The sequence below is a fragment of the Aspergillus uvarum genome (genome assembly GCF_003184745.1).
Source record: "Aspergillus uvarum CBS 121591 unplaced genomic scaffold BO82scaffold_46, whole genome shotgun sequence".
NCBI lineage: Eukaryota > Fungi > Ascomycota > Eurotiomycetes > Eurotiales > Aspergillaceae > Aspergillus > Aspergillus uvarum.
This window is the reverse complement of record NW_020291343.1, coordinates 137,483-158,121: the sequence shown is the minus strand read 5'-3', so window position 1 is coordinate 158,121 and position 20,639 is coordinate 137,483. Positions and strand designations below refer to the sequence as shown.

Sequence of the window (20,639 nt, the reverse complement as noted above, 5' to 3'; positions counted from 1 at the left end):
CGCCCTGTGACGGGTATCTTCTTTCGAACAACGGCACTGGCCGGCGCCGGCACCGAAGGGGGGGCAATCCTAATAAGACGGATGGATTTTCCAGATTAGCCAGACGACTTGCCATGGATGCTAGTTGGCGATGGTCCATGTGGATTGCAGTGTCCTTGTCACCAGATCTGGCAACCAGAGTCGGAAGTCTCGGAAGCTGAGGGTCGAAAGGGTCGAAAGGGTCGAAAGCGACCAAAGAAGCAGCACGGGAGGAAGCGGCAAGACGACGAACCGGAAACGGACAGCGCTCTGGATTCAATGATGATTTTTTTTACGAACTATGGCTCAACCACCACTCAGAACACAGGACAGAAGACTTGCATCCCTTGTTGGTCGCTGACCGACTTAGTCTCTAGCTATCTACTTACGACGTTTACAGACCAGGTAGCTGTCAGCCCCTCCTCCCAACCGCCAGGGTACTTTAGGGCTGGCTATAGTATAAGTACATGTATGATGTCGGAGGTGTGCATTAGTTAGGGTAAAACTACTCCCTTCAAGAGACTAGTCGGTACTTGCTTATGGAATCGGGCCACTAAATTCAAGCTCCCACCCCGGTCCTTGGTATGAGTCAAAGGGTCTAAGTTAATTAATTATTACTCAGCCGTTGGTGCCATTGTCTAGGGCTTTCTTGTCACCTCAAACACCTCCTCTTTCCCCTCTTGATCCTCTCGAATTCTCCTCCCTGAAGAAGTTGGTCGATCGGTACTTGAGGTGGACGGGATACTTGTCCGCTGCTGTCGTCGTCACGGACAATTGATGACGAGGGCTTAGTCACATAGTTAAAAACTTCCAATATCAAAGTATCTACTCCCACCAGCATGTTATTGTCGACTGATTAGTTGGCTACTGGGCTATTTACCTAGATACCACTCATGAAATCTTGACTAACCTGAAAGAATCAAAAACCTTTGTGTGCTGTGGTCTACCCTGGATGTGGTCAGCAATGGCCGGCCAGCTACGGCACTCGGGGCCCGGACCCAGAGCATCCATTCGGAACTCCTGCAGCGCCAAGCCGTGCAGTGGTCCTTCCTTCAGCATGAGCTGACCAAGCGTCGTGCCAATTCAATTCAATCTTGGCGGTCGATGCTTGATCTACTATGTAGTTGACTATACCTCCAATACTTCTTTCTTCGGAATCGGATGTTGCACAAGCGACCTATCTCTCACAACATCCGCTCTTATACCACCGCTGTGACTGCAGAACACAGCATTAGCAGCTCCCAGTTGCTGCACACAAGGAATTTGTTTCAATAGTACGGGAGGAATTATGGAACGGGACCCTCTTCGGACTCGGGATAACGACTAGTTTGCCCTGTAGGGAACCATTGGCTCCGAGATTGGAGGTGATGAGCTGAAAATTTTCACACTTAGGAGGGTCAATAATCCATCGCATTCATGATTCATCCCTTCCTCCCCTGGCGCGGCTCTGACGGCTCTCGCGTCTCTCGATCAGGCAATTCACCGCGTCTCTCCTTCGGACTTGTAAGCCGAACAATCCGCCGCCCCCACTCGCGTGCTCGTTTCCCGTATTTCCGCTTCACCCGTCATCTACGGAGCTGACTCGCCATCACACCAATCTCAAAATCAAGATATGCCTTCGGTTTCCCGGCTCATCTCCATTTTGGGTGTGCTTGACAGATCGAGCCTTTTTTTTTTTTGTTCCCTCTCTCTTTCTTCTTCTTTGGTCTAGTTTTGTTGTTGATCTATGATTTCGGCTTTAGGGATCATTCTCGTTCCATCGCCATCTCTCAGCCGTTGCTCGGATCTCTTCGGAGTCTCGAACGGGATTATGCTAGGCAAGCGACGCTGCGAAAAAAAAAAAAAAGATACTGCTGTTGATCGTCATCATCCGCCCTCTCGCGACACATACGGTACTGTGGACCATCACCACCATGTCACCCACCGTGCTTAGTGCTTTCTTCTGCGGATGCGGACGGTCGGCTGTTCTCACTCGCGTACCCCTGAGCGCCTGGGGCCTCGTTGTAGCTTCCTTGTCCAGCATGGATTGACGGCTGATGGTCAGATTGACCGTCTGCGCATTGACGGTTTGTTCATACTATGGCGCTGTCTCTGTTGATCAGCATGGTAGCGACCGTGACGTGGCTGGCCATGTTGCACACAGATCCTTGCGCCTGCAGGGCACGGGACGGCACCAGTAAGAGGGGTGTGCCAGGTGGTGGTGGTGGTGGTCCGATCCTGGCGACTGCCCTGGTATCTGATTGGGATTGAACTTGAAGCCGTTACCATCATTTCTGGCTTGAACCCACATCCATCACGGTGCGCATTAATAATGCTACCCATCAGTTCATCACACGACGAATTGGTCTCCACTTTGGTCGGCCTGCAGCCCGCCCATTGCAATCCAGTGCTGCTTCCTGAGTGGCCCGTTGCCTTAGTATACCTGTGGTCCAAGTTTCCTGGTGGAGTTTCTTCCTGCGCTCGTGGGATCTCTCCATTCAAATTTTTCAGTTGATTGATTGTGTTTTTTTGCATTTCTTGTGACAAGGTAGGAAAAAGGGATGAGAAAAATTATGTTTTCTAGTCTGCACGTGACCGATCGGTTTCTTGGCCCATTGCCCGAGTCCAAAACAGCACTATACATCCGTCCTATCCGGTGCAAGAAGCTCAACACCAACAATGGAGGGGTTGACCATTTCTCACACACAACGTACAGCATCAAGAAACGTTTAAATAAGCTTATTTAAAGCTCAGTGCATCCGAACCATCGGCGGCAGCTCGTTCCTCCAGTTGGGATGGTCAGCGTCTGTTCCCGGATCCACTTCATTAGGCAGCCAGATATCATCCCAGGTCCCCCTTCATCGCACGCACCGGATGGATGTGTCTAGGGTCTTTTCCCGGGTTGGGCTGAGTGGCAAGATGAACTCCCCTTCCCCCCTCCTTCTCCACGCTTACTTTCGGATCTCTCCAATCATCAGGCATCGTCGGGTCTCGGGTGGTGATGGGGATCCGTCGTTCATAGGTTAGGTTGTAGCCCTGGCGGAGGAAGAGGTGGGAGAAAGAACAGCTGATCCCATCCAGCAAGGAGGGTCTACGATCCGGTCCACCGGTGTAGTACATGACAAGCGGGTCAGATACGGTGCACGGGCAGGTACCTCGGGGTCGAGTGGCCGGCAGCAGGCGGCTGGGTTGGGCTGTTCATGCCCTTGGCTGAGCTTGCTCGGTGTAACCATCCAATAGGTATTGATAGCGAGGATGACAGTAGTCTATGAGACGCCCAGCAACCCGCATATCCCGTCCAATGCTAGACCCGGATCTTCCAGACATTGTTCGGGAAGTAGATGGATTGGCCACGTCTGGTATCTGGCCAAGAAGGAAGACCCAGTGTCTTGCAGGGCCGATGAAGGTACAGTACATGGACCCAGTGGAGGAGATTCCGAGAAGAAGAACTGCCATGATACAGGCTAGAATCTCTGAGTAAGATTGACTTGTGAAGGATAGGCGAAGTAGACACCCACGCATATGCAGCAGCCCATGGCATGCAGTTCCCGCCCACTGTTGTCCTACCAGGGTGGTTGGTTTTCCAATCCCAACGTACTGGCACGTCTCGCCCAGAGCTAGCCTGCCCTTCCTATGTACTGTACTGTACTTCCGTCTATTCCGAGGGACCATGCCTCTCTGCTAGTGTTGACCCCGGGGCTTGCCACTCAGAATCTCTCCCTTTCTCTGAGCTGCTCTCTCTTACTCTTTACCTCTTTCTTGATACCGTCGAATAAGACCAGAAGTTTCCCTCACTACAACACAATAAGACAAGAAACATATCACCTCCATCCGAGCTTCCCTTCCCACCTCTTCTGAGGGGGTGACTTGCATCTTCCCGGTTTTCCACAAATTATACCCAATGTACTACTCCCACTAAGTGCCCAAACCGACAGGCCGCAATCCAGCTACCATAGTTACCTGTTTAAGTGAACCTCGTTCTCTTCTTTCAACTCAGCATACACCATACAAAGTGGAAAGAGAGTTGAAGTCGCAGCAAGGTGTGAATACTGGTAACTCACTAATCCTCAACAGTTGTAAGTAGTTTTTCTAGTTTCCTTATAGTGAACAGCTTATACTTAAGAAATTATCAAACATTTTACAAATCCAGTACCCTTACTAAAAGGAAGTATAGATAGATGTCAAACCCATCTAAAGTTATATAATTGGTAATAAAAAGTTGTATGAGTTTGCTGACCGTAATCGATAGAACTTATAGTGTATGATAGCCTAAATCAGTATTGGACTAATCTCACTAATCCATCAACAATCAGATAGTATACGTACCTGTTCCCAACCAACTTGCCATCCACACGTTGGACGAACTACATAGCGGAAATCTGTAAGGCTTGGAGGTGTTCTGAGGTAGTTGATGGATTGTTCGTGCAACTGTTCTAGTAGGCTTCAATGTAGCAGTGTCTGTTCTTCGTGTAGGGGGAATAGTGGGGGTCCTGGTTCTGGGGCAAAGACGGTGAAAGTTGGATACTGATTGGAAGCTTGTATGCGGGGATAAGCTCGAAAACATGACTGTAAATCCTTCTGGGGTGTTGACCGTGATATGTAGTTTTTACTCAATAGCCTCGGCAGAATATCAATTAACTGTCACGAAGATCGAGACGGTGCTGGATGCCTAAAACTACTCCGAGTATTCGACACTACTTGGGACATATTCGGTTGTTGTAGATGTTTACTGATAATCAGATTGTGGGGTAATGAGCCACAGTGACTGCTGATCAGTATCTGTACATTACCGCGCCAACACCATATCTCTGCCTTTAAATACATCAACTCCCAAGGGTCACTTCAACTAATCTTCAATCTATACCTATCTTTGCTTATCTTGAACAGAGAACAAGACAGGTTTATCAATAGCCCAGAGAGTATCGAACAGTCGATGCAGGCTCATACAGCAAGAAAAACCAACCCGTCCAGGTGATCCTTGGTCGAATCGATTACCGCTTTTCAAACTAAATATTATATAAATGCCAAAATTAATTCTATCCTCACACATATTCTCGGCTTAAGAAGTCTTCCCGCGTGATCCCACTCTGGTCACACATATTGCGAAAGACACCCTCGGCCTCCCACAGCCGCAGCGGCGTGTCCATCTCCGAGATCTGTCCCTGGCCCATCACGCAGATCCGGTCGTATTGCAAGATCGTCCGCAGGCGATGCGCGATGCACAGCAAGGTCTTGCCCTCGAATCCGTGCGCCATCGTCTCCTGCACCTTCTGATCCGTCTCGAAGTCCACTGACGAGGTCGCCTCGTCGCAGACGATCACCCGCGAGTCGCGCACGAGTGCTCGTGCCAGCGCCATCAGCTGTCTTTGTCCGAGCGAGAAGTTCAGACCGTCCTCTTCTACCACGGTGTCGAGGTGGAGGCGTTTCTGCACGGTGGTACTCGTGTCGGTGAGTGCGGGTGTGGCGGTTCCTTCATCGAGGCTTTTCTCCCCGCCTTCCTGGTCGACCAAGTGTGCTTTGCGGAGCGCTGACCAGAGTTCGAGGTCAGTGTGTTCATCGAATGGGTCCAGGTTGGAGCGGATGGTGCCCTTGAATAAGGTCGGATCCTGCGGGATGATTGACAGTCGCGTGCGGAGATCGTAAAGCCCAACGGTCGCAATGTCAACCCCGTCGATGTGGATCTTACCCCCCGACAATTCGGTCAGTCGGAACAGAGCGGACATGATGCTGGACTTGCCCGCCCCCGTGCGACCCACGATTCCGACGCGTTCTCCGCCTCGAATATCCATAGAGAGGCCCCTGAGCACTAGAGGGAGCCCGGCTCGGTAGCGCATCTGCACGTCTTCGAATGTGATGCGACCAGCAGAAGGCCACTCCTTTCCGACGTCCGTTAGGTGAAGAGGGGCCTCCTCTTCTAGCTGCGTGCCGTAGTGATTTACACGCTCGGCAGCATTCATATTGTTATCCACGTCAGCGAATTGTCGCACCGTGAATCCCAAGGACTGGGTTATGGAAACCACATATGACAAAACCAAGCCTGCGATGCTGGGCGAGACATCCAAGCGTGAAGTCACAACAAGGAGACTCGTCACCAGGATCAACAAGGTGCCAACCATATCAAGTCGGACCCCAAGCCATCGTTGGTTGGCAAAGGTCAAGAAATAAGCGCCATTCATGTCATCAATGGCATTGTGAATAGATCTCTTGAAGTGCTCTTCCGCTTTGTATGCTTGAATGCACGCAGAGCCTGCAATCGCCTCGCCGAATCGAGCGAATACTTTCGAACGGAGGACTGCCTCATGCCGCTTGAGGTTGCGAGCCGACGCACGGTAGTAGCTTGCTGCGAAAAGAAACAAGAGGATCAACGGTCCCAACGCTATCGCAAACTAAAGACAACATAGTCAGAACAGCACAGATCGCGGCTCCAGGAGTACTCACATAGTAGTAAAAAGCAATCACCATCCCGATTGTGGAGGTAATCTGTGACAACGTCAAGACGAACAGCCTAATCGAATCAGGTAGATCGCTGTCCATCACTTGCACATCCTTTGAGAAACGGTTGGTGATACGGCCCATTGGCGTAGTGTCGAAGAAAGACATAGGGGCTCGTAAGATCCGATACATTGCTCGTTGAAGCATTTTCTTGCTCGCATTGGCACCGACAATCGTCACATGCGCCGCAAACGCATACATTGCGACGAATTGGCTGCAACAAACCGCAATGTAGATCCCAACGTACTCGCCCGTGGTCAATCCAGAATATTTATTAGACGTCCAGAAAGACAACCAAAGTCCGGACATGACCAACGCGCCATTGACAACACAGATCAAGCATAGTGAAACAGGTACATTGAAATATGACCCCGATGCTTTGACGTAAGTTTTCAAGACATCCCACCCAACCGAGCCACTTGCCATGTCCTCCTTCTGCATCAAGGCACCACCTGGCACCCTTCGCGCGGTTTCGGGCTTTTCATCGGTAGTAGCGCTGGTGCTCGATGGTTCCTGATCCAAGGCGTCTTGCTGGGACGTTATAGACATTAGCCGCTTGAAGATGTCACTCGAGCGCGTCAAGTCTTCAAAAGTGCCGATCGCGTGGATCTTGCCATCCTCCATGACGATAATACGATCGCAACGTCCAAGTACATGCAATTGATGGGTGGCAAGCACCCGCGATCGGTCCTTGAGAAGGCCGCAGATGGCGTTGTCCATGATGTGGCGTCCTACATGAGCATCGACCGCTGACAAAGGATCATCCATGAGCACAAGCTCTGAGTCTGAATAGATCGCTCGAGCGATGTTCAATCGCTGCTTTTGACCACCGGAGATAGTGATGCCACGTTCGCCAATTTCAGTCTGATCTCCGTCCGGAAACATCGCCAGATCCGAACGAAGTGCGCATGCATCAATCACCTCGTTGTATCGATCCTCATCATACTCCCTTCCAAATAGTATATTGTCGCGAACCGTAGTGTTTTGTACCCAGGCATACTGTGGGCAATAGCCCCGAGTAGCTCCTATCCGAACACTCCCTGCTGTTTGTCTCATATCGCCCGCTAAGGCTGCCAGTAGTGAAGTTTTCCCGCTGCCCACTGATCCGATGACTGCGATCAACTCACCGCGGCCAATCTCAAAGTCCATTCCCAGTAACTGAAAGGGAGTCTTGGCGTCGGATTTCTGCTCCGAGTACGTATTGGATGAAGCTGGCTCCGTTTTTCCAGAAGCGATTGCAGCTTGACTGGGGCGGGGATTTGCTGGGCTTTCCGCAGAGTCGCGCACCCGCTCCCAGGTGAATGAAGCATGTTCGACCTCAACAGCGTTGGTCATCGCATAGTCCCAGGTTATGCTTTCTTCACGTTCCTCGGCGGACAAAAACTCTTGTAAACGGTGAAGGGCAGTCCAGGCATCAGTCGCTTGCGTCATTGCGAGATTCAGAATAGCCAGTGGCATTCGGAGAGCATTGAATAGAGCCAACGAGGAAAAAATGCGATCAGGTGATAGGGCGTGGTTTGTCAACGCATACGTGATAAAGGACAGCATCGAAGACAATGCAGGGAGCGAAAGCATACTGACTGTGATGGCATGTCGAATCACCAGCAGCCGTCGGATAGAACTGATTTCACGTTTGCGCAGGTTCTCGAGTCGTTCTAGAAAGCTGCTTTCCCAACCAAAGAACTTCACGAATTTGACACTTGAAAGAATTTCCTGTGTCAAGGACACTCGTTTGTCGGTGATCTTGTTCACTGCTCTTCGGAGCGTGATAAGGGACTTGACACAGTAGGCCAGCAAAACTGCCCCGAATACTGCCAGCCCATAGCCTGGAAGTGCACTGTAGCCGATGTTGATTACCATGAAGATCAAAGCTACTCCCAAGACAACGGGCGTAGTCCAGAGCATATGAATCAAGCCACACGCTCGATCAATACGGTCCACATCCACGCCCATCAGAGTGATTATGCGCCCGCTGCCCCAGCCATTTCCCCCGTCATTACCAGGGCCTCCTCGCATGTTCTGCCGCTTGGGACGCTTCGTGTCCTTTTTCTCACCGGCAGGTAGCACGTCGCTTCCAGCCTTCGCGCGCCCTGATAATTTCATCGCCTTGGTGTAGATTGCAGACACAAGCACCGCTCTGATCTGACCACCGCAGATCATGCCGCGGTAGAAAGCCTGGCTCAAACACAGGGTCTGCACTGCTTGCATTGCGGGGATTCCAAATGCGAATCCTAGTCCGCGGCCAAGGTTGGGCATGGGGTGATTGCCGTGGTGGGCGGCATATGCGTCCATTGCGTAGCTAGTCAGGTTTCTGACTAAGTATGGTGTCACGACAGCGAGTATCATACTCAAAACCTGACATATGCCACCAATAATAAACTCAAGCCTAAAGGTGTCGAAGAGTGCCCATACCAGCGCCTTTTTTGAGCCCTTTTCCATTCGTTTTTGCAGGGCAATGTCGAATCTGGCCGTTAAAAGGTCCACTTTCCTGTCTGGATTGACTGACCATATATCTTGAACCTCTATCTGCCGCAGGTATCCGGTCTGTTGTACATCATGAGCATGGTGTGGGGGTGTAAACGGGGTGGACTCAAACTAACCTTGATCAATGGTGCTATCCATTGGAAGGTCACGCGACTGATAATGCTAGCCCCATACTCCTTACTGACTGCTCTCTCTTCTGGTATAGGAGGGACTTTCTGAAGTCGCAATGGGTTCAAACTTCGTCGCGCAGACTTGGCCGGTACTCTTTCGAATTGATTATGTCTCTCATTCTCACTATCCAATTGCGTTGAACGAGAGGATGTTGCGAGCTCCGTTACTTGGTCTTTTCCTTCTTCATTGATCAAAACCGGTCCAAGCTTCGATTCCTCATTTTGACTCATCATGAACCTGCTTGCGTCAAGCTATATGAGTTATGAGGTCGTATTGTTGGAGCGGCCTGCAACCGAAACTGCAGTTCAGATAAGCGCCCACTGAACCCCGACAGGTAGAGTTGTGGCGCTCGCGACAATGATGGTTGGCGGAAATTGACAAAGCGGGAAGCTTCAAGTCAATGAAATAGGCATTGCGTACATTTAGATTATATGCGATCGTGGCGACTGTCGGAAACAATGGGAAGGAGAAAACCGGTTATGTCAGAAAAGAGGGGGTGTCGATTCGAAGATAAAACATCCGGCGATCATTGATTGGTCACGTTTGTTAGCTTTTGTTGATATCGTCCAGGGAGAGAGATCTATCTCAGAGCCTTTTCTTTTTACGTCTGCCGATATACTTATGGGGTTGTGACTAGTGCTGATGTTAGTTGCAATCCAGGCCAACAGATCCCGCATAAGGATAAGCGGTAGCTATTCCCTACGGTCTGCACGTTATGCGGACTTTATGGGAGACGGAAGGATTGGAGGTCGGGGCTGAACTGACTGGTTTATTTTGCATTCATAGCATGTGGTGTTCCGTCCTCAGGGGCACGAGCAATAACAAGTTGAGAAGCGCTCTGCCATTGTACTGAATGCGATAGCGAATTCAGGTCCTTATACGGAGACCGTAGGCTTGGTCCTTGCATTGTATATATCCGACGATCACATTCGAAGGAATGTTGCCGACGCCAGGGAAAATCCGGCGCCCCGTAATGGGCTATCCCTGCTCCCTTGCAGATTAACATTCAGTATTGGGCTGGATATCAAATAGATTCGCTACCATCATCGCCGATGAATCAACCTGTACGGAAGATCGCAATGTAGCTTCCATGTCTATTAGAGCTAGCACTCAGTGTAACCACCGATGTATGGGATCACTTGGTTGCGTGCCGAGGGTGGCATACCAGATGTGAGGTCCGAGAGTCATGCACCAGAAGAGATTCGAATCAATAAGAGGGGGGAGGAAGCCAGTCTTGCTTTTTTTCCCCTGAAAAGAGAAAATTGCAATTGCACCACACTAGACAAATCTGTGCTAGGTAGCAATGAATACTAGCAGGGTGAGGGATTAATGGGAGCTGTTCGTTAAAGAGGGGAAGAAAGAGGGGGTGGCAGCAAAAGGGCACGGGACAACAACAGCCAACCCAACAGCCGCACAAATATATTATTAGAGGTAGGTAACCATGAGCCGGCACTGCCCAACTACTCACTTAGAAAATTAGAGGGAAGTGTGCTGCTCTCAATTTGTTGCTACACAATGCTTCTAAGGTCATAACATATCATTACAAGTCGTCATTCGCCACAAAACTTGCCTGGCCTGCCAATCCCATTACCAAGTTTCGGAAATTGCATCCAGAAAGAGATCCTGTTTTCTCTTAGACTCGTGACGGAAAAGCCTTACAGTTCAGGTCGCTCAAAGCGAGCAAGAAAATGGCACTGGCTCTGGGGTGAGCTAGAGTACCATCAGGCTCATTGGTCAGGGCTCGGGTGTCGACCATAAACAGGCCTCGTCGCAACTCAGGAAAGAACAGCTCATGGCCTCTCATTAAGAGGTTGACTGATCGCATCCTCCTTGCGTCCGGCTTCTAGTTCTCAAGAGTTACCTTCACCTTCTTCTCCGGTGGAGGGATAATCTCATCCTCAACCTCGCCCGTGAGGGTGGGCAGTTCTGCCACTGACTCCTTGATGATGTCCAGAGCCTTTTGAATCTCATCTTCAGTGATGACCAAGGGAGGCGCAAGACGGATGATGTTCTGATGGGTGGGTTTGGCCTAACAAACACGGTGTCAGCAAATCCACGTTATCACCCACGAGTTTGACGGGTGATTGAAACTTACCAGGAGACCCTTGGACTTCATCAACATACAGAGATCCCACGCGGTACGACCATTGGTTCTCGACTCGTCAATAACAATGGCATTCAGCAGACCCTTGCCCCGCACTGTCTGGATGATAGGGTTCTGGATGGCCAGCAGGCCGTCGCGGAAGAGGTGACCAAGTCTCTCAGCGCGCTCAACCATCTGTTCCTCCTGGACAACCTCCAGAGCGCGGATGGCAACCGCACAGGCCAGAGGGTTACCGCCGTATGTGGATCCGTGGGTGCCGGGTTCGATTGTGAGCATGACATCCTTACGCCCCAGAACGGCAGACACGGGGTACATGCCACCAGAGATGGCCTTGCCCAACAGGACCATGTCGGGCTTGATTCCACTCCACTCGTGGCAGAGCAGCTTACCAGTACGGGCAATGCCAGTCTGGATCTCATCACAAATCAACAGGACATTGTGTTTGTCGCACAGGGCTCTGGCCTCCTGCAGGTAATCTTCGTCGGGAACCACGATACCCGCCTCGCCCTGAATGGGCTCCACCAGGAAAGCGGCCAAGTTGGGGCCCGCCTTCTCGAAGGCCTCCCGCAGAGCCGCCTTGTCGTTGTAGGCGATAGGCTTGTCCGTTCCGGGAATGGTGCATCCGATACCGGGGAGATAGGGGCCATAGTTTTCGCGCGACTCGGGGTCAGACGACAACGAGATAGCGGCGAACTGACATTCATGATCCTTTTAGCTTGACTAATTCAATTTACTAGGATAAGATTCGCAAGCCCACTTACCGTGCGTCCGTGGAAGTTGTTCTCCGCACTCAGAACGAGCGCCTGGTTCTCCGGAATGCCCTTCACCTTATAACCCCACTTCCGGGCGATCTTGATACCAGTCTCAACGGCTTCTGCACCTGTGTTCATGGGCAGGACCATATCGAACCCGAAGTACTTGGTAACAAATTCAGCGAAGCGAGGGAAGACATCATTATAAAAGGCACGAGAGCTGAGGGTCAGCCGAGAGGCCTGTTCCACCAGAGCCGCTACCAGCTTGGGGTGGCAGTGACCCTGGTTGACGGCGGAGTATGCAGACAGGAAATCCAGGTACTCCCGACCCTCGGGGTCCCAGACAGTGGTGCCCTGAGCACGGGCGAAGACGATGGGGAGGGGATGGTAGTTGTGAGCGGCATACTCCTTCTCAGCACTGATGGCGTCCTGAGTGGTGGCAGCGTGGTAGGAGTGAGCGCCGTTGGAGCCGTTGGCAGGCTTGGTAGCTTTGGTGGCTTTGGTGGCCATGGTGAAGACAAGTGATGTGGGATATTATGCGGGGCAACGAAGATCCGATTGAGTGGGAGGAAAGGTTGGTCAGTGAATCTGGGGGAGGAGGAGGAGGAGGAGGGGGAGGAATAAGAGGAGGTGTATATGGAAAGAGAGCAGAGGAGAAGGAAAGGTGGGCGAGAGGAGGGAAGATATAAGAAATGCGCGGGCGGGCAGAAACAGGCAAATGTAGCGAGGCCAACGACAAACGACGAGGAAGGGGAAAAGGAATTGTTCACCGGTCGAGGAGGAAACAGCGAGAAACGAGGGAAACGAGGATAACCAAGAGACAAAATGGGTGCAGATGGGAAATTTGCGGAGATGAACTAGACTCCTAAGTGCAAGTCTACGCGGATGATCCCTAAGTGCAGGTGTACCCGGGACGGTTGCAATTTAGTAGGCGGTTTACCAGTTTACTTACTAGTAAACTCCTAGTAAACTCCCACGGCATCATCCACCCATTCTGACTAAGCCCCGGATAAGGAGATGGTCGATCCACCGCGAGGTCCACTTTGTTTTTCTTTGCCAGTTTGCCTTCTTCCACAAACCCAGTGACGCTCATTTCATTACTACACCACCATAACCTCACTTTCTGTTCAGACCCACGCACGCCACGCTGCGGATCTTCGCCTCCTCTCCTTTCTTATCGGTTCGGAGACCTGTCACAGTGGCCGGTGATTGGTGAAGCAGATTGGTTGGTGATCCTAAATTCCTTATCAACAAACCTACTGTACACTACATACACAACAACAGTGCAGTTTCTCCTGCAGCCCTCCGTTCAGAGTCGGCTCAATTACATCACACTCATCTACCACCACCACACCACCACAACAGCATCATTATCATCATCGTCATACCTCATACTCCATAACTTAATTCGCAGGATCTGGGGATCATATCATCTCGTTCCTGAACTGGGTTCCACCACTCCTAATATGTCAGGCCGATCCAGAGCCTCCTCACCTCCTTCCCTTCCTTGCTCCCCCTCCTCCGTGTCCTCGGCTGCTTCACTGGCCTCTGGCTTTCCCTCGGACGACCCCGACGGGCCTTTATACTTGCCTCGCCAACTGAGGCCGCGAACGCCCACTCCCTCCCCGCCGCGCTTCCCTATCCTACCTTCTCCACCCGATTCCCTCCGCGTCTTCCTCTACTTGCTTGCTTTCCGTCTTTTAAATGCCTTGACTACCCGCACCTTCTTCCAACCCGATGAATATTTTCAGTCTTTGGAACCGGCCTGGCAGGCGGCCTTTGGCCAAAACCACGGGGCTTGGATCACCTGGGTGAGCTTCCCCCCTCCCTTTCTTTGTCTTCCGCTATTGGTGGAACGCGTCTGCACCTTTACGGCATCGCTACCCTCCAACACCATTTGGTCTTCTGCCTTCTGATCGCTCTCACTCCAATCCGCCCGCTTTCGGTGACTAATTGCTTCACCGCATGGTGTCATCTTACAGGAGTGGCGGCACCAGTTGAGATCCTCTCTTCACCCTCTCTTCTTTACCGCTGTTTATTCCGCTGCCAGCGGGCTCGCTCGTGCTTTGCACCTCTCCCCTGCATGGCAGGCGGATCTTCTCATTGCCGCTCCGAAGACGGCGCAGGCCGTTATCGCAGCCCTCGGAGACTACTATACCTGGAAGCTGGCTCGTTGTGCCTATGGTCTAGCCAGTCCAGAGGCCTCAGCTGCGGTACGTATCAGATTGTAACTTGACATGTCCACCGCAGAAAGACTAATTGGGAACCCAGCTGGCGCTGACCGCCCTTAGCCCTTGGCAATGGTTTTGTTCTACCAGAACCTTGTCCAACTGCCTGGAGACAACGCTCACCGTTATCGCTCTCTATCTGTGGCCGTGGGAATGGTCGGTGGCCCCGAAACCTCCCGTACAACCCAATCCGACTGGCCGGGTAATCACCACGCCCTGGGATTTGATGAGAGAGGGCCAGCGGCATCAGCATGATGAGGTGGTTCTCGGAAGGTATGTTATGCTGTCCTGCAGACGCGATAACTGCTATCCGAATGGCTAATATGAGAGCATGGAGGATAGGCTGAGACAGTGTCTCCCGCTTGCAGCCCTTGCCTGTATTTTACGGCCCACTAACATCTTGGTTTGGCTGGTCCTAGCAAGCGTCGTATTGCATCGCAGTACCTCGGCGCGAAGAAAACTTTTAGCTCGCGAAGCTGCAATATGGGGGTAAGTCGCCTTCATCCTGCATCATGAATTTTGTATTGACTCCATTCCAAGCGCCGCTGTCCTAGCTGTATCAATCGTGGCAGATCGATTATTTTACGGAATCTGGACCTTCCCTCCTCTCCGCTTCCTGTACTTCAATATTGCCCAGTCCCTAGCTGTTTTCTACGGTCGCAACGATTGGCATTACTACCTCTCCCAAGGTTACCCGCTGTTGTTGACAACTGCGCTCCCGTTCACCTTTGTGGGCTTGTATCGTGTTTGGACACGCTCGCATGCAGCCGCTAGCAATAACCTGCAAGTTGAAACGCAGGCTCAACTGCGAGTTCAGCTGACTTATGTGTGCCTCTCCATGCCGCTTGTGCTCTCATTGATCTCCCACAAAGAAGTGCGGTTCATCTATCCATTGCTGCCCGCGCTGCATGTTTTGACCTCTCCAGTGTTGGTAGACTTCTTTGGCCCTGCAGTGACTCACTCGGTTGGCAGACATATACCTCGCCGACTTCTTTTGGTTTTTCTTGTGCTGTGCAACGTTGTCATTGGGCTCTACACCACAGTCTATCATGCGTCTGGGCCGAATGCTGTGTTTTCATACCTGAGAGACCAAAGGCGAGTCCATGGTTCCAACAACCTGAGTAACATCAATGATTCCGGCATTACTGCCGGCTTCCTCATGCCATGTCACAGCACCCCGTGGCGTTCTCATATGGTCTATCCCTCCATCGACGCCTGGGCGCTATCCTGCGAGCCTCCCATTGGAATGAACGCTACCGAAAAAGCGGAGTATCGTGACGAAGCCGACCAGTTCTACGACGATCCCTCCGGGTTCCTGCGTGCCAACATGGCCGGTGGATTGAGCTACTTTCCCCGACGACCAAGCTACCAGTCCCTTTCGGAACGGTCTCGATCATCTCTGCGGCCCGAGGCTACCCCTAAGCACCACTGGCCGGACTACCTCATCTTCTTCGCCCAGATGGAACCCACGCTTAAGAAACTGCTCCGCGGTTCCTCATACGGCGAATGCTGGCGCACTCACAATACCGACTGGCACGACGACTGGCGTCGTCAGGGCGATATCGTGGTCTGGTGTCTGGACACAACCGAGCAGCTGGACTGGAAAACAGCGAAACGCTCCCGCCAACTCCAGCAGCGCGATCGTGTCTTCAATCGCATCTTCCAGGCCATCAAGAAGCAGAGCCCGGGCGGCAGATTCGAGCAGGCGTTCCGCTGGACCTCCTCGCGTCCCCAGTCCTCGTCGTGGTCATGGCTGTGGCCGTGGTACCGGCGGCCCAAGCATACCGTGCTTGGATTTGAGGTTCCAAACTGGCTGGATCGCCTCTGGGATTTTGTCTGGTAAGGTTTGACTACGCAACACCCATTCCCTCATTTCCGTTGCCTACGCAAGTACACAATCCGTATACCCGTCTTTTCTTTGTAATAATCCACAGTCTCTATATGTGTCTATAGTGTCTATAGTCTGGCTCATGCTTGAGGTGTTTCCAGCCTGATCACGCTCGCTGCCACTGTATCTTTTCTTCCGCGATTCTGCTCACGGTTGCACATACTTGGACGTCTCCAGTATTTGTAAATATATTTCTTTTTTTTTTCATTCTTCTATCTATTCGGAAACGAGTGAACATGGGGCTCGATCCGCGTAAAGCATTTAGATTTCCTTCAGATTACATGCAGTACGAAGGGCTAAAAGGTTGTGCCGGTGGTAGCCGCCGCGAATCACGTGACTGGTTGACTGGCTGCGCCGGCAGTCACCCACCTAAGGATCGTCGAAACTGGACACTGTCTGTTTCATGTGCTGCTTGAACTTTGGAAAAAGAGATATCGTGCACGGTCTATATAGTTCAGAGAAGAGTGCTGTCATATTTGGTATCTTTCGTGGCCCCCGGGGGAGACCGAATCAATGTACTATTTGCCCCAAAGAAAATATTCTACAAAATGTGAAGGCGTACGAAAATATGTAGGCCGAGCGCGGCCTTCGGTATGTGTGTGTGTGTGTGTCTCCCGATCCTCAGCGATCGCCAACACGAATGCGAAACCAAGTGGCTGCTTATAGCTTGCCGCCCTGGGAATAGCCGTTGGTCTTCAACCAGGATCCAACGTCGGCGCGGTCACGGTTGACCCAGTTGACCTTGGCACGGATGGCATCCAGACTCTGCTCGACGGCACGGTCGAATCCCTAATCACCAATGTTAGTGTTTGTAAATAGCAAAAGACGGAGAGAGGAAATTACCTTGGTGTCCTTGCTCTTGAAGAAGGCCTCGACCTCCTTCAGCTGGGCCTCCGTGCAGAAGCTGGCGGTGCTGAGCTGGATGACGGTGCCCAGCATACCCAGAGATGGGGGCAGGCGCTTGAAGATGGCATCCCAGTTGTTGGTCAACCAGGTCCAGCGGGCCTCGATACCATTGGTGTGGCTGCGCAGGCCACTCAGGGGCATGTAGATGTCCTGGTTCTTGACCTCGTCGCCACTGGCCAGCTCCAGGGTCCGCTTGATCAGAGCGGGATCCTCGGCGGCACCCAAGCAGCGGAGGGCGGTGGTCTTCTCATCCGACGTCGGGGCGTTGCGGAACCGGTCCACGACAATGTTGTACTCCTTCTCACCGCCCTTCTTCAGCACGATGCTGAACACACTGCCGCGGATGTTGGGGTGGATGGCATTGGCATCACCGGCCGCGAACCGCTCGAACATATCATGGGCCGCCTTGACGACGACCGGATCCTCAGCCGAGCCGGCACTGCCGAACATCAAAGCCTTGAACTGCTGCAGGATGTGTCCATCCTTGTCGGAGAAGTCCCATCCAAGCTCATGGGCCTTCTCGCTCACCAAAGACCGCTGGAAAGCCTTCAGGGCATCCTTGCTGGGAGCATCCTCAAACAACCAAGCGGCCCGGAGAGCACCGATACGGGTCAGGATTTCGTTCCACACAACGAATTCCGACTCGCTGTCAAATCCCTTCAGAAGAGACAGGAGTCCGGAAGTGCTCTGGAAGCCAGACGCCGCGAGAGCGCCCGCGTCGGCGATCATACCAGCACGGTCTTCAACGGTGAGTAGGCCATTCTTAGCAGCCTGACCCAGCTTGGTGAGACGCTCGGGAGTGTAGGAGGTGCGATAGATGGCAGAGTGGTCAGCGTTGAGCTTGAAGAAGTCCAAATCAGGAACCTTGAACTCGCCCTCCCGCTCGCTCAGCATGGTGTCTTCATCGAGACCCTGCTTGGTCCGCAGACCCAGGATGACTGGGTAGAGGGTGGTATCCTCCTCGGGGCGGACATCGCCCGTACGCAGGAAGCGGTTTTGCTTAACCTTGATGGATGAGGTCTTTTCATCCTCAGAGACAGTGACAACGGGGAATCCCACGTTCTTGGTCCAGATATCCATGACCTGCTCAACGGGCTTGCCACTAGCATCGGCGAGAGCGGCCCACAGGTCACCCGTCTGAGTGTTGCCATAAGCGTGCTTCTTGATGTAGTTACGGACACCCTGCAGGAACACGTCCTCACCCATGTACTTGGAAATCATGCGTAGAACGGACGAGCCCTTGGAGTAAGAGATGGCATCGAAGATCTGGTTGATCTCGTCGGCACGCTTCACAGGCACCTCAATGGGGTGACTGCTGCGGAGCGAGTCCAACGACAGGGCACTCTGCAGGTTGTCGATGACGTAGGTCTGCCAGACCTTCCACTCGGGATAGAAGGCGTTGCAAGAGTACCAGGACATCCAAGTGGCAAAGCCCTCGTTGAGCCAGAGACCATCCCAAAAGTCCATGGTGACCAAGTTTCCGAACCACTGGTGAGCCAGCTCGTGCTGAACGGTCTCCGCGATGCGCTCCTTGCGGGCAGCACCGCTCGTTTTCTCATCCAAGAGAACATCGACAATACGGTAGGTGATCAGACCCCAGTTCTCCATAGCACCGGCGCTAAAGTCAGGAACAGCCACCATGTCCATCTTGGGCAGGGGGAATTCACTGTCGAAGGCCTTCTCATAGAAGGCCAGGGTGCGAGCAGCCAGGTCAAGCGAGAAGCGACCGTGCTCAATGTCCTGATCGGGGGTGGCATAGACGCGGATAGGGATGCGGAAGGCATTGGTCTCGATGTAGTTCAGGTGGCCGACAATGAAAGCCACGAGGTATGTGGACATGAGGGGAGAGGTGTTGAACTTGACCGCCTTCTTACCGCCGTCAACCTCGGTCTCGGAAGCAACGTCCATGTTGCTCAAGCAGGCCATGCTCTTGTCAGCAACCAGAGTGATGGTGAACTTGGCCTTGAGAGCGGGCTCGTCAAAGCAGGGGAAGGCCCGACGAGCATCGGTAGGTTCCATCTGAGTTGTAGCAATGTACTTGGTTTCACCCTCGGAGGTCTTGTATGAGGAGCGGTAGAAACCGGCCATGTTATCGTTGAGCTCGCCGGTGAAGGTCAGCTTCAGCTGCGCCGAGGAGCCAGCAGGGATCGTCTCGGAGAACTTGACGGTGGCCACCTGGGTGTCTTGGTTGATGGAAACCTCGGGCTGGGAGGCCACGACAGAGCCCTGAGCAGAAACAACGGCATTGTGGATCTTAATCTCGTTGGAGTTGAGGGAGATGGAATTGGTATCTTCGGTGACCTCGAGGCTACGAGATAGTGTTAGTTGAATCTTCAGCTAGCTCACAGGAGCAGTCAGGATGGCGAAGGAGCGCATACTCAATAACGACGGTTCCGTCATAAGTAAAAGCCTCAAAGTTGGGCTCGAGAGTCAAGTCATAGTGAAGAGGCTTGACGTTGGTGGGCAGGACCTCACGACCGTGGGTGATGTTGGTCGAGCCCGACACTTCTCCACGACGTGTACCGCACATCCTGCGACACGAGCAATAACGCTTTTGGAGCTTGGGAAGAGTAGTGGAGCGAAGAGGGGTACGACGAAGGACGGGAGGGGAAGAAGTGGAGGCAGAGAGGGAGGGGAGAGAAGATGAAGATGATGAGAAAGAAGCAGAAGCAGAAGCAGAAGCAGAAGCAGAAGAGAGGGATGGGAGAGAAGATATAGAGTGTGAATGAGTGGAGAGAGGGGAGGAGGTGGGGGAGGGGCAGAGCGCAGAGGAAGGTCTGATGCTGGCGGAGCTCCGGCGAAGGAGCGGTAACCGTCGGGCTGAGGTAAAGCGACGCATCTTTCCTGTGGTAGTGGAATTATTATGATTGCAAATGCGAATGGGAGGTAGTGATAAGATAGCTAGAATTGGGATTGGAGAAGCTCAACCGAGGCAGAGCCAGGCAAGGAGCGAATGAGGCAAGTGACAGCTGAATGGAACGAACTCAAACAAGCGCAATTGTCATTGACCTGGCTCATGGAGGACAATCCCTTCGAATCTCTTTCAACCGTCAAGGCACTTGAAGGCGAAGGCGAAGGGAAGAATTTCTCGTCCAGATAAGCAGGCGGTGAGTCCGCGTATGAGCTCTGGTATTATTACCGTCATATTACTGCTCCGTCACGGGTCACGGGATGACTAGTCCTCACTCGGTCAGTCTTCAGGGCTCGAGCTTGTCAGGGCTTCTCCGCATCACATGAGGCCGCTCAATTCTCCTATTTATTCCCCACCACCTCTTCCTTGCGCCTCTTTCTCTCTCCTCATTCATTTTACGCAAGCCAACTACCGCCATATGCCTCAAATTTTCGTATGGTATATGGCGGTCCGCCGTCCCTTCGGGGCCAGCGGTGCTTGCTAGACGGTGCTCCAGCCAGTTTGAGGGGTTCATGATTTGGGTCACGCGTTTAGTCGTGCCCTTCCCGTGAATGGGCTTCCATAGAGGTCTGGGACATTAATCACTTTAGCTTAGCCATTTCTTTCATGTCATCAAATTCTAAGCCTTCAGTCCTCGAATCACAATCTGAACACATATCAGAAATAAAAGCTTTTTGTCTCACTTGGATTAGGGTAGCGCAACGCC

The 20,639-nt window shown here is 52.3% G+C and overlaps 6 protein-coding genes across 6 annotated transcripts; 2 read left to right on the top strand and 4 right to left on the bottom strand.

The window, feature by feature from the left end:
* The first annotated feature begins 1,654 nt into the window (after window positions 1-1,654).
* BO82DRAFT_133159 (uncharacterized protein) lies at window positions 1,655-2,004 on the top strand. Its single transcript, XM_025629990.1, has one exon. It carries the CDS (start codon window positions 1,745-1,747, stop codon window positions 1,949-1,951), a length of 207 nt encoding a protein of 68 aa, XP_025489632.1. The 5' UTR covers window positions 1,655-1,744; the 3' UTR covers window positions 1,952-2,004.
* On the bottom strand, window positions 2,005-2,863 carry BO82DRAFT_133158 (uncharacterized protein). The gene has a single exon (XM_025629989.1). The coding sequence runs from the start codon at window positions 2,530-2,532 to the stop codon at window positions 2,059-2,061; it is 474 nt and encodes a 157-aa protein (XP_025489631.1). The 5' UTR covers window positions 2,533-2,863; the 3' UTR covers window positions 2,005-2,058.
* A 1,924-nt stretch (window positions 2,864-4,787) lies between these two features.
* On the bottom strand, window positions 4,788-9,020 carry BO82DRAFT_434141 (ATP-binding cassette transporter YOR1). Its single transcript, XM_025640929.1, has 2 exons — window positions 6,436-9,020; window positions 4,788-6,383 (listed from the first exon to the last, which is right to left on the bottom strand). The coding sequence occupies exons 1-2, from the start codon at window positions 8,926-8,928 to the stop codon at window positions 5,040-5,042; spliced, it is 3,837 nt and encodes a 1,278-aa protein (XP_025489630.1). The 5' UTR covers window positions 8,929-9,020; the 3' UTR covers window positions 4,788-5,039.
* Window positions 9,021-10,832: 1,812 nt separating this feature from the next.
* On the bottom strand, window positions 10,833-12,701 carry car2 (ornithine-oxo-acid transaminase). The gene is made up of 3 exons (XM_025629987.1): window positions 12,010-12,701; window positions 11,240-11,941; window positions 10,833-11,173 (listed from the first exon to the last, which is right to left on the bottom strand). Exons 1-3 carry the CDS (start codon window positions 12,508-12,510, stop codon window positions 10,988-10,990), a joined length of 1,389 nt encoding a protein of 462 aa, XP_025489629.1. The 5' UTR covers window positions 12,511-12,701; the 3' UTR covers window positions 10,833-10,987.
* Window positions 12,702-13,280: 579 nt separating this feature from the next.
* Window positions 13,281-16,212, top strand: gpi10 (putative glycosylphosphatidylinositol-alpha 1,2 mannosyltransferase). The gene is made up of 5 exons (XM_025629988.1): window positions 13,281-13,811; window positions 13,983-14,213; window positions 14,272-14,501; window positions 14,571-14,717; window positions 14,769-16,212. The coding sequence occupies exons 1-5, from the start codon at window positions 13,467-13,469 to the stop codon at window positions 16,069-16,071; spliced, it is 2,256 nt and encodes a 751-aa protein (XP_025489628.1). The 5' UTR covers window positions 13,281-13,466; the 3' UTR covers window positions 16,072-16,212.
* Window positions 16,213-16,563: 351 nt separating this feature from the next.
* Window positions 16,564-20,036, bottom strand: BO82DRAFT_356399 (M1 family metallopeptidase). The gene is made up of 3 exons (XM_025635715.1): window positions 19,401-20,036; window positions 16,960-19,330; window positions 16,564-16,905 (listed from the first exon to the last, which is right to left on the bottom strand). The coding sequence occupies exons 1-3, from the start codon at window positions 19,859-19,861 to the stop codon at window positions 16,777-16,779; spliced, it is 2,961 nt and encodes a 986-aa protein (XP_025489627.1). The 5' UTR covers window positions 19,862-20,036; the 3' UTR covers window positions 16,564-16,776.
* Window positions 20,037-20,639: the final 603 nt, after the last annotated feature.

Coding starts and splice junctions, on each gene's coding strand:
- BO82DRAFT_133159 (XM_025629990.1), top strand. CDS start 1,745: ATGATTTCGGCTTTAGGGATCATTCTCGTTCCATCGCCATCTCTCAGC.
- BO82DRAFT_133158 (XM_025629989.1), bottom strand. CDS start 2,532: ATGCAAAAAAACACAATCAATCAACTGAAAAATTTGAATGGAGAGATC.
- BO82DRAFT_434141 (XM_025640929.1), bottom strand. CDS start 8,928: ATGGAAAAGGGCTCAAAAAAGGCGCTGGTATGGGCACTCTTCGACACC. Junction 6,384..6,435: donor TGATTGCTTTTTACTACTAT/GTGAGTACTCCT, acceptor TGTTGTCTTTAG/TTTGCGATAGCGTTGGGACC.
- car2 (XM_025629987.1), bottom strand. CDS start 12,510: ATGGCCACCAAAGCCACCAAAGCTACCAAGCCTGCCAACGGCTCCAAC. Junction 11,942..12,009: donor ACAACTTCCACGGACGCACG/GTAAGTGGGCTT, acceptor CATGAATGTCAG/TTCGCCGCTATCTCGTTGTC. Junction 11,174..11,239: donor TGAAGTCCAAGGGTCTCCTG/GTAAGTTTCAAT, acceptor CGTGTTTGTTAG/GCCAAACCCACCCATCAGAA.
- gpi10 (XM_025629988.1), top strand. CDS start 13,467: ATGTCAGGCCGATCCAGAGCCTCCTCACCTCCTTCCCTTCCTTGCTCC. Junction 13,812..13,982: donor ACGGGGCTTGGATCACCTGG/GTGAGCTTCCCC, acceptor GTCATCTTACAG/GAGTGGCGGCACCAGTTGAG. Junction 14,718..14,768: donor CGCGAAGCTGCAATATGGGG/GTAAGTCGCCTT, acceptor CTCCATTCCAAG/CGCCGCTGTCCTAGCTGTAT.
- BO82DRAFT_356399 (XM_025635715.1), bottom strand. CDS start 19,861: ATGCGTCGCTTTACCTCAGCCCGACGGTTACCGCTCCTTCGCCGGAGC. Junction 19,331..19,400: donor GACGGAACCGTCGTTATTGA/GTATGCGCTCCT, acceptor ACTATCTCGTAG/CCTCGAGGTCACCGAAGATA. Junction 16,906..16,959: donor TCAAGAGCAAGGACACCAAG/GTAATTTCCTCT, acceptor ATTGGTGATTAG/GGATTCGACCGTGCCGTCGA.